This window comes from Triturus cristatus, chromosome 7, assembly GCF_964204655.1.
Source record: "Triturus cristatus chromosome 7, aTriCri1.1, whole genome shotgun sequence".
Lineage (NCBI taxonomy): Eukaryota > Metazoa > Chordata > Amphibia > Caudata > Salamandridae > Triturus > Triturus cristatus.
The window spans coordinates 1,016,540,961-1,016,553,322 of NC_140590.1; the positions used below are offsets into that span (position 1 = coordinate 1,016,540,961).

A 12,362-nucleotide genomic window follows, 5' to 3' on the forward strand; every position below is an offset into this window, starting at 1 on the left:
AAGCATTTTCTGTACTTACTCGTCATTTGATTTTTGGGAGCGGTTTTTGTTCTTGTTTTTTTTCTCGCTGCGAGACTGATTGAGTAGCGACATATCTACTGGGAACAGGCCCTCCATTAGATCCACGGCTGTTTTTCTTAATGGGTTAGGATCCAGGATGTCCACAAGGGACTGATCTTTGGCAATTATTTCTTGTGCAAGCACCTCACACCGCTGATCCTCGGGGGATTTTACCTTCACAGGTGATACGGCTATTATCTTCTCCCCAGCAGCAAAATCATGGTCCATGCTCTCAGAAACTTTGAGTTCATAGTCACTGTTTATTCCATTTTGATCATGACCCAACTGCAATGATGGTATTGACTGACTGCACACCTCACTCTCCTGGCTGATGACTGCATCTGTTGTCCCAATATGTGGCTCTTGGCTTCCTACTAAAGTTTCATCTGCGTTTGGAACTTGATTCAAAGGATTGTTGCGGTTTTCTTCTTCGGAAACCATTGTTGTGGTTTTAGCATCCAGATCCTTTGAAGAAACCACAGTTTGGTCTGTGTGGATTTCTGGTTGAGCCTCTAGTTGAACCTCACTGTGCTCTTCGGACAGAGGAGTACTACATTAAGGAGAGTAAGACATAAGAGACATTGTGGAAGGTTACATTTTCTGTATGAAACTTATATGAACATATCTCATTCCATTCCAAAAACATTCACAATCATCTGTAATTCTTTTTAATAAACACTAGCCAAACAAATGCATTTAATATTTTTTTATAGTATAAAGCAAATTGTATTTACGTTACAAAACAATAACAATACATTTTTCAGGTATCACAGTAACCCTTTCAAAGGAAGAACATTCAGGAATGGTCCATTGAATATAGAAACTAAGGATACGAAGACAGATCAGGGTACAGGTTGGCAGATAGAGAGTGAATGGTACTTGGTGTTGCATTGTGAGGACATAGACAGGAAAACAAATTTAAATTTAGTTTGAAGGGTTTTGAGGGCTTGTGGAACACATGGGTGTTTAGGAGATACCTTGGAGTAAAAACAGGCAGCCCATACCAGGGACTGGGCTTGGACTGAAAGAAATATAGCATAATATAACGAGGGCAAGATAAGTTGTAACAAAAAGGGTTTTATGGAAGGAAAGTCACCATAGATATACAAAGTTAAAATAAAGTATAAACGACATTTTGCATCAAAATTGAAGCTAAAACAATAAAGGTAATAAACATGTCCAATATTCAAACTGTCATAACATAGGGTATCTTGCTAACACTACAATTTTGAAAAATGGAATCAATTCATGGAAGAGGTCTGTGTAAGATTTTATTGAGGTTTTGGAGAAGAAGGCAAGTGGAGTTCTTCTCGGTTTCCACCACATTTATCTATTTTAATGGTACAGATCCTACTGGGTAGGAAAGCTGGCCCTTAAAGATTCAGGTAGAAATAGGTATTGAACCTAGGTGGGCTCTTAAACATAATGGATCTTTTAAAGGCTCTAATCAACTATGTGATCAAAACATTTTGCTACCATGCTGATCCTTTCTCGTGCTTCTAGGCATATTTTACCCTCATTAGAGTCATTTGTTTAGCAGACAACAGTAGAGCAATAGGTTGCACCCTTACCCTTGTGCACTGCTAAATGAGTCCAAAGACAACAAGCTTAAAAAATTCAACTCGGCTGATCACTGTTCTTAACCATATAGAGGGAATTAAATGGATCTTTTAATTCTCCATTGATTCTCTTGAAAGGATATGGCATCCTCGTGAACTACAGCCGACCCGATTATTTATTAGCAAGTTAACAAGACGAGAAAGGAACATTATTTTATTTGTAGTTAGGGCAATGAGATTTCTGATACATTTCATTTTCAATAATGATTTCACTCAAGGAAGACAATATCAAGTCTTTTTTTTTTTAAAATAAAAAATTGACACTTTAAGTTTGTACTATTACGCATAGTTTACAAGCGCCGCTTTCATTTTGGACACCCGGGCAAACCATCGGAATGCACGGGTGTCTGATTTCAGAGGCAATTAAGCAGTCAAACTTATATCCGTGAGGGCTTAACACAATTGAATCAAACTTTCCTAAGAAGCAAAATGCAAAGGCGTGGTGCAGAAAATTGGTTAGACATTTGTCTTTTTTTAACCAAGCTTTTATAAGCTTCAGACAAATTTAATAGGTTCTGCCTATTATTTTAAATTACATTTAGCTTTAGTCAGACTTCTTCCTTTCGAAAACTTCTACACTGGCTCCCTGTTCAGCTTCAAATTATTTTCAAAACCTTCTGTATTTTTGATCATGTCTATTTTGGCAAGATTCAGTCATTTATTCCAAACACCTGCACAGATACCATCTTAATATAGCACTTTTATTGTCCAACCCGAGCAGGTTGATGATCTTTTCTATTTATTTACGAGACTACATAGGGGATGTTCCTCCCGCTGGACTGCATAGACAATATCCCCAATAGCAGGGATTTAAGATTACCACCTAATTGGTATGTTTCATCTAGAGCTATTCAACTACCGAATGCATTTCATGGTGGATTAACAAACAGTGGGTAAACCTACCAGGCCATCAAAAAGCATTTGACAACAAAATTAGGAGTATATTGGGGTCCATTAGAAATCCTGGTGCATGAAATCTACCAGAAGAGTAACCATTCCACATGATCTGGTAACGGGAGAAGAAGTGGTGAATGCTGTTCTGGGAGGTGAACGACTAGTCATGCGGATTGCACTATTGAGTTGTGTGAATTTTCAATACTCTATGAAATTGTAGTGATTAATAAAAACAGATGATCAAAGATTTATCAAGAGTACAAGCATGAACGCTCTTTTTGGACGAAGTACAGAAGAAAATTAGATACTTGGGGATGGTGTTGTTATAAAGTTGGTGACTAATCTCAAGTTAACTACAGGAGAGGATGTTGAGGAACAAAACGCCAACTAATTCCTGTTCAAGATCATTCACTGGAAATACCAGATAACACACACACTGAATGCATTGGTTTCTTTCAATAAAAATGACATTTACCCTGCGACATGACAGATTGAAGACCTTGAAGATTGTGCGGTCATATATAGATGTCTTACACTAGGAACAAAGCTTGCACCAGTAACAAAATGTAATGTTATCGATATTGACGATCCATACAAAATACTTATTGCAACAAATGCTACATAGGTTTCACACGTTATAGTTAGCTGGACATTTCCCTCGTACAAAAACCATTGAAATTCCCTCGTTATAGTTAGTTCAGCTAACTATAACTCGCGCCCCCGCAATGCACTGATGATGATGTCACATATTACATCACTCATGACAGGGTCAGTGACATCACTGATGACATCACTGAAGACATCTCAAAAGACATCACTGATGACATCACACAGCCCCCCTCCCTCAAAAAATAAAGCCCCGGGGGGTGGTGGTACCCGGGACTTGGGGCGGCCGTTAAGCCCCCCCACCCATTTATTTTGTGGAGGGTAGCGGTCCCCGGGGGGCCCCCCAATAAATGTTACGGTGTTTGCCCCCGGGATTTGGCCCCCCCCTGGGGGAAGTTATTAAGGAAACGCGGAAGCCGGCGCATCTTTTTTTTTTTTTTTACGGCTGGACCCGGGCACCCTGCGCGCAAAGGATCCTGGGAGTCCTTCTGGAACCCCCTAAGCAAGTCTAGAGGGTCAGAGTATTTCTACCTTGCCCCCTTTATATGTTTTACACACTTATTTCCCTTACTTCAGCCTCGCTTCTACCGAGGCACAAAATGGCTGCTATCAGTTCCCGGTTTTGAATGTTGACAACCACTTGACAGCCAATTAGCATTCAGCGCATGATCGGGAGGGTGCGCGCACTGTGCGCAGAGGGTGCGCGGATCCTCCGAGGCCATAGATATATACATGTACGTTTAACTGTAATTTTCTCAGAAACTACTCAACAGATTAACACCATTTAAGCAGAAGGCATGAGTCTGAACGGAGGACTACCTTTTTGCCAAATTTGGTGTAATTCCATTCAGCAGTTCGGGCTGTAGCTGCGGCTAAAGGTCCTATGGGAAAATGCATGGGGAAAACGCATTTTGGGACCCTCCTTTTTTTCCTCGGCCCCGCCTTGACGAATCACCCAGAGACTTTCAGGATAGGAGCGGACCAGAGCTGGCCAAAAGTTTTGAAAATTTTGCAAAGATTCGTCAACCGACCGGCACCAGACTTATTGGGAATAGAATGTTGCGGATTTCCTATGGAAAATAGGTCCTAACTATAACTGCCACCGCCAGTAGGTAAAAAAAAAAAAAGAAATATATATATATATATATTTATTTATTTATTATTATTTTTTTAATTCTCTGGTACACCGTAGCATTATTGGCAAAAATTGGAAAAGAGATTGACACAATCACAATATCTCAAGATCTATGGATTTAAGGTTGTGTGCGGAGATTCAGCTCAATGCTCAAGAAAGGACTGGTCACCACAGTGCTAGCCAAGGCCCTGTTGATTTTGAAAGAAATTATGAAGTCTGTTCACCAAATTCAGACAGCCGGTCTTCACCCACGCCACAGCAAGTAGGAATATTCACAGATCAGCTTCCCGATGATATTGTGACAAATGTCATTGATATTTTTGAGATCCTTTCACAAGTAGATTGAGATTGTTTGACAGATCACAGACTTTTCTCTCCAGCTTGTTGTTGAAGTTTGCCCAACAGTTCACCAGAAGCAAGCCACTGATATTTTATGTGACATCCAGACATGTTAATTGCTCTGAGGAACTCCAAGAAACTAAAGAACATCAAGTAACTTATGAATCTAGAAGCTGTTCATAATACCCTTGATCTCCATCTTTGATTAAGTTATCTGTTATTGATATGTTTCCGGATGCTCATTTTGTACGTGGCAATCCGGTTGCGCCTGACTAGGTCAAAGTCAAAAGTTCAGGCCAACTGCGATGGAGGGCAGGTTGGGTACATTCCCAGATTAGTACTGCTGAAGTTTTACCTTCTCAAAATTTGTTCCAAGAGTCCTATTTGTGTTGGAGAGGCCTATGAGGCGCAAGGAGAGAATCGCAGGAGACTGTTGGCGTGGTGCAAAGAGCAGACCGGGTATTGTGGACTGGCGGTCTAGAGTTCTGTGTTGGTGCTCCTCCACAAGCGGTCGATGCTGCAGTGCGAAGAGATGGGCTGGCAGCGGCTCGTGCTGGTTTTCGGTGGAAGCAGCACAGTCTTGGTGTGAATGGGCCCATTTGCAAAGAACACAAACACTTGATTTGAGCTGGCTGAGCCACACCAAGGGTCCTGGACCTGGGGGGCAACACTTCGGCATCAGGAACCTGCTGCAGCTGGGTCCAGGACCTGGTTGGGGAGCCCTTTATGTCCCTCATGCTCCGATCAGGAGGCCAGCAGACTAGCCTACGGAGTCACTATGGGGTCCTGGGTACAAGATTAAGTTGCAGGTCCTGTACTTCTTCACCAGACGAGAGGTCAGCGGGTCAGGACAGCAGGACAGCAGTCCCTTTAGAGCAGCAGTCAAGCAAAGTGGCAGTCCTTGTAGCAGCACAGCAATCCTTCTTACTGACAAGTGTATCCACAGGTCCAGAAGTGTACTGAAGAGTTTGGGTCTGAGACCCAGTATTTATACCCAGTTGTGCCTTCTAAGGGGGGGAGGGGAGAAGCTTATAGAGGTTTCCCTTTGAAGTCTCCAGGCATCCTGCCTTTACTGTCCTGGCTCCAGATGAACTACAGGGGGTAAGCAGCCCTTTGTGTGGAGTGATGACACAGCCTATTCAAAGTGTAGGTGGGGCTCTGCCCAGCTCCTCCCTCCCATCCTGCCAGTGATGGCCCATCCAGGAGACACCGAAGCTCCCTTTTGTGTGTGGCTGTGTGGGAGGAAAACACAAAGCCCAACTGTTACATACACCCAGTCATTTGACCATAGACTGGCTACAGGCACTAAATGGCTAAGGTAGGAACATGCCAACTTTAAAATCTGACTTCACCATAAGTTAGGATTTTGAATTGTGATTCCAGAGGCACCAAACATGACTGGGTACCTATTCCCATTTGGAAGTTACACTTATAGAATGTAATAAGGTAACTCAAATGTTATCCTATGGAAGAAGTAGGCCTTGCAGTAATGAAAAAAACAGATTTAGAGTTTTTCACTACCAGGACCTGTAAAACTTAAAAGTACATATCCGACTTTTTAAATACATAGCACAATCCCCTCTGGGCTGTCCAGGCCCTAGCCTAGATTTGACTTATATGTTTGAAAAGGAAGGTTTAGGCCTAGCAAAAGGTTTATTCAGCCAGGTCTAAATGGAAGTTTGAAACTGCACACACACCCTGCCATAACCGGTCTAAGACATGTTTAAACTGCTACTTAAGTGTGTGGCACAATCAGTGCTGCAGGCCCACTACTTTCATTTAATGTACAGGCCCTGGGCACATGTGGGGCCACTTTTCTAGGGACTTATAAGTACTTAAACAAGCTAATTGGCATGAGCCACCAATGCTACCTTGTTTTAAGGAGTGAGCACATGCACTTTAGCACTAGTTAGCAGCGGTAAAGTATACAGAGACCAAAGGCCAGCAAAAACAAGATCAGTAAAAATGGAGTAGAAAGGCAAAGAGTTTAGGGGAAGACCACTCTAAGGCTGACAGGTCTAACATGTGCCCCCCCCCCCCCCAAGCTGTTACTGGGGAGAAATACCCAACACCTTGGGAGTTCTCATTACTAAGGTGGAAGGATTTGGATAGACCGTCGGCACTGGCATAGTCTGACCAAGGATGGTGTTCAACCATAACGTCCATTCCCTGTAGCGAGATGGACCACCTCAACAGTTTTGGATTCTGGCAGACAGGAGGTCAGCGAGAGGCTCGCTCTCCCCTCTTCCATTCCTTCATTTGTCACCAGAAACATGATGGGTCAGTGGAGGGTGTCCACTTCTCCTATGCCCTGTCCTCAGAGCAGCAGAGTGACTGCCGCCGGTTACTGGGGCAGTTTGCCTCTCTGTTCTCCCTCACCCCCGGACTCACACACCTGTGAAATAAGATTTACACGCTGTCAGACAGGTGAGGGCCAGCATCAAGGAGGATGTATCCAAGATACTGGTGTGAGAGGTAATAGATCCCTCCAACAGTCCTAGTCTAACCTTTGGTGCTGGTACCCACAGCTGCCCCACCGGGAGCCACCCCAGAACGTAGGTTCTGTGTGGACTACAGGGGCCTCAATTCAGTCATGAGGCTGACGCACACCCCATCCCTTGAGCTCACTGACCGTCTGGGGGGTGTCAAGTTTCTGAATACCTTTGACCTTACACCGGGGCAGTGGCAGATTGTGCTAACTGGGTTCAAGTTTGTCTATCATGTCAACCTGACATAGACAGGCCATACAATATACATAACAAATATACATACTTCTTAAAAACATTACATCAATAACGGTGAATCATACTGATGTTTAATGAATAAACAGCATCAGAATTCAAATATAAAAAAATACATTTTGTAAAACTAATTGGAGGTTAAAAATTAGGGTGCTATATCAGATACAGAAATGGTCACCAAGTTAAAATAAGGCAATTATTAAAGTGTGTACCGTATGGCCCTACTACTGATAAAATGCTAGTGCCTATTTATTTATTTATATAATTTATAAAGCGCTCTATCACCTAACAGGCATCCTGGCGCTGACATTGAAAGGGCACGTAGGAATAATGCTACACGGAAGACTGACAACAGATTATGCTTTGGGGAAGAGCAAGGTTTTTAATCTCTTCCTGAAAGGGAGAAGATCCCTCAGTTGTCTCAATTCTAGTGGGAGTTTATTCCATTATCTGGCGGCATAGACACTGAAGGCTCTGCCTCCGGATTTCATTTTGTTGAATCTTGGTATTTTAACCAGTCTGGCTGAGGAGGAGCGGAACTTCCTCTGCATAGATACTGGTCCAAACCCATGCAGGGCCTTACAATCTAGGCAGAGGGCTTTGAACTGGATTCTTTGCATTATCGGGAGCCAGTGCAGTTCCACTAAGGCCAATGAGGAGGAGGACCCTCAGGGCCTCCCCAAGGCTAACTTGGCTGCTGTTGACTGAATCCTCTGGAGCCTATCTATTAGATATCTTGGGGACTCCAACAGCAGCGCATTGCAATAATCCAACCTACTTAATATAGTGCTTTGTACTACCAGCGCTCACGCTTGAGTAGGCAACAGAGGAAAAATCTTCCGAATGATTCTAATGATAGCGAAGCAGTTTTGTTAACCTGGGATTCCAACGTCAGTTTGTTGTTAAACATAATGCCCAGATTTCGTACCTTCTCAACAAGCCTCAGTACAGTAGATGTTTCTAGGGGCCAAAAATGTACAGGCAGCACAGATGGAACCTTCCCCACTGAGCAATAAAGAACCTCGGTTTTACTGGTGTTAAATTGCAATGAATTCTCCCTCAACCACTGAGCTGTAGAATGCAGGCAATCATGAAACACTTCCAAAGATGTTGACTGTTCTCCCTCTAGGGAGAGAATCAGTTGCATGGCATCGGCATAATTTACGATGTTAATGTTATACGCCCTTATGACCGCAATCAGTGGTTTCATGTAGATATTAAATAAGATCGTGCTGATTGCAGAGCCCTGAGGCACGCCATGCATGATGTTAATAAAGTCAGACTGGTAAGGAGGGAGGGCCACCGCTTGTCTCCTCTCTGAAAGGAATGATTGAAACCAGCTCAAGGTCAAGCCTGCTACTCCTACCTCCCTGAGCCTTCTCAGCAAGATAGCATGGTTGACCGTGTTGAACGCGGCAGACAGGTCAAGCAGAATAAGAACTGCTGACTGACCTCTGTCTGCACGCATCCGAAGATCATCCATCACGGTCACCAAAGCAGTCTCAGTGCCATGAGCAGGCCGAAAACCAAATTGCACATCCTCCAAGATCTTATTGGTTTCCAGATATTTCGAGAGAGTTCTGCTGACCACACTTTCTACAATCTTTGCTGGAAAAGGCAGCAGAGAAATCAGCCTATAATTTTTAGGGCAGGCTGGGTCCAATGTGGATTTCTTTAAGAGAGGTGTCACCAATGCCTGTTTCCAACAGGTTGGTACCACTCCACTAAAAAAGACTAATTACAAATAAGCCGGAGTATAGGGAACAACTCTGCTCCAAACTCCTTCCAAATTTTCTGTGGCAGAGGGTCCAAAGGTGATCCAGAAGAAATACCTAGAGCCACCTACTGACAGTATCTCGAAGTCAGTTAAGGTATTGATAAGCTGGGTCTCTGTCCCTCTAGTTGTATTACCTGTGCCACTCAGATCACTGCCACTAGAGCCCTTGACCTCTAGATCTTCTAACTCAGCTTGCATAGAATCCCAACCAAGGTCATCAATGATAGTTTTAATTTTTCACTGAAAAACCTTGCAAGACTATTGCAAAGGTCTTGTGTGGGAGGTGTCTGGTTCTTGGCACTGTCAGGGCTGATTAAATTATTCAGTATATTACAAATACTTCTGGATTTATTAGGAGCATTCAGAATAGTATTGGAAAAAATACTCTGCTTTAGCAATATTTCTTTCTTTCTTATAACCAGTAATCGCAGTTTTCCAGGTGTATTTGTCCTTGTCGTCTTACGCTCTTCTCCACTTTCTCTCCGCCTGCTTACAGTCAAGGTTTAGTTTTTTTAATTGGTCGTTAAACCAAGGGGCCGAGGGTCTGCCCACTATCTTATGTTTTTTTAAATTGGGGCAGTTAAATCCAGTGTAGAAGTGATCTGTGAACAAAAGGTCACATAATTTTCTTCCACCTGCTTATCTACCGAGAAACAGTCCTCAAGATAAAACACAGGGGGTAAACCTCTCTTTTTAAGAGGGCCTTCCAATCTCTACTGACATACTGGCACATGCATCAAGGTGAAATCCAGTCGGTAAAATACCGAATCGGTAAAATCAGCCCTTAGCGAGTGTCAGAAACCGAATCCCAATGCATCAACACGAATCGGGCCAAAATAAAGAATCGCAAAATAATTACCCGGAAAAATAAAGAATCGCTAATAACCAACCCGCAAAATAAAGAATCGCTAATAACCAACCCGCAAAATAAAGAATCGCTAAATACCGAACTCGCTATCACCGAAATCACTATTAGCTACCGGCAAGTGCCAATGGCTAATAACGAATCGCTACTCAATGCATCAAAAATCGCAAATAGCGAAAATCCCCAAAATCGCTATTTAGCATGAGCAGATTAAGGGGAATCAGAACCTGGAGGTAAAGTTGCAAAAAAATAAAAAAATGTAGAAAAAAATATATACATGTGCCACAGATGGCACCAATCAGTAAGCCCTTAAAATTTGCCCTGGAGACCCAGTTGGCTTGCACAAAATGGCAGCCCTCTACGTGCAAGCAAGGAGGATGCGAATCAATGCAGCAGGACAGCGCAGGAGAAGGGTCCAGGAGAGAGTCTTCAGAGTGCGTATCACATTGCTAGGACAGAATGAGGATGAGGTGTATGACAAGTACCGACTGAATCGTGCCATGATCATGCGCCTAATAGCAGACCTCGAACCACTACTGCAGCACCAGACACATCGGACCAATGCAATTCCTGCGCACGTCCAGGTCCTATGCAGCCTGCATCTACTGGCCTCAGGAAGTTTCCAGGGGGTTATCGCCGTAGCCGGAGGCGTATCGCAAAGCGCACTCTCACGCTTCTTCCACAAATTCATTGATGCCATGCTGACAATGATACACACCCACATCAGCTTCCCCACAACCCCACAGCAGTTAGACCGCAACAAACAGGCATTCTACCAGGTGGCCCATTTCCCCAATGTCATTGGATGCATCGACTGCACGCATGTCCCCATCTGTCCACCCTCTGCCAATGAGTACATATTCCGTAACCGGAAGTCATACCACTCAATCAACGTGCAGTTTGTGTGCGATGCCAAGCACATCATCACGGACCTAGTGGCCCAATTTCCGGGGAGCACACACAACTCCTACATATTCCAACACAGTGGCATCCTCAGGCGCCTACTCAACGGAGAATTTGGAGAGGGACTTCTGCTTGGTACGTATACATACCTCTTCCAAACATGAGCACCACACATGTATATACATCAGCGTTGCTAAGCCTTTGCTTCCATCTTTTAGGTGACAGTGCATACGCCCTGCGGGAATATATACTCACCCCCTACATCAATCCAGCAACACCACAGGAGCAACGATACAACGCGGCCCACATAAGCACCAGGAATGTAATAGAGAGGACCTTTGGGATTCTGAAGAGTCGCTTTAGAATCTTACACAAGACTGGCGGTGCCATGCAATACAAACCTGACACCTGCTGCAGGATTGTTGCTGTATGTGCCATGCTGCACAACATCGCCACCAGAAGGGGGATACCCATAGAGGTGGACAGGAATAATGACTTCCGGGATGACCAACCACCCGCACAACACCGACAGGCACACGTCCCTAACACAGCTGAGGGGCAAAGGAGGCGGACATACATCACGCAACATCATTTCTGATCCAGGTAAGAATGAACCATGACATTTGCATTTGTGGTGCTACTGTTTATTGCACAGGAGCACTGAGGCATGTGTGGGCAGACATGATAGAAAATAAGAGCTCCCCAAAACAAGTGTAACAAAACATGCCCGTTGTAGTCACGGGTGTGCAAGTGTCAAATAGGAGAGGACCCTGGTTACCCCACCATGGTCATGGATGGCTTTCAGTCAGTCTAGTGGCGCTTGCCACGAACGCCCAGCCTCCTTTCAGGTGTCTCCTCTACCTCACCACGGCCTGTCCCTCTGGCTGTGGAGCAGCGCGAACTGCGCCTCCTGGTGCTGGCCTCTGCCACGGAAACACTGCTCACACTTGAGGCAGCCTCACTGCCGTCCTCCCCTCCCAATGCGCTAGCACTGAAAGTACCACTCTGCAGGTGTTCCACTGCAGCGGTCACCTGGCCTAGGGCCTTGGCAATATCACCGCAATAATGGCCCAGGTCCACCTGCAGTGACACCGAGCAGCGTGACAAAACAGCTGTGCTGTTGCACAGCCTAGTGATGGCCTTCGTAGAGGCTGCGGACCGGAGCAAGTTCTGCCGGTGCCTCCTTCTCTCGCTGTCATGCCCTGCTTTCATGGCACGGGTGAGTTCCTGGATGTCCTCCCTCAGGTTCCCATTGCCCTCTGCCACCACAGTGGTCATGTCCCTCACTGCCGCAGTCAGGGTGCGCATTTCTTTTGCTAGGCGTGCTATGTGACTGCTGATGGTAGCCATGTGTCTCCCCTGTAGGTGCTGGACACGCAGCATCTGTTCTTCAATGCCACCATTTGGGGAGCTTGCATCATCG

The 12,362-nt window shown here is 44.6% G+C and overlaps 1 protein-coding gene and 1 pseudogene across 3 annotated transcripts in view; one reads left to right on the forward strand and one right to left on the reverse strand.

Annotated features, from left to right (window-relative positions):
• SHROOM1 (shroom family member 1) overlaps window positions 1-12,362 on the reverse strand; it is a 214,481-nt gene that overhangs the window by 20,144 nt on the left and 181,975 nt on the right. For all 3 annotated transcript variants that reach the window (XM_085618060.1, XM_085618061.1, XM_085618062.1), the window contains exon 5: window positions 20-610. In XM_085618060.1, the coding sequence (XP_085474186.1) occupies window positions 20-610 (591 nt within the window). The remainder of the gene's footprint in view (window positions 1-19; window positions 611-12,362) is intronic.
• On the forward strand, window positions 1,309-4,929 carry LOC146811018 (ATP-dependent RNA helicase SUPV3L1, mitochondrial pseudogene; annotated as a pseudogene).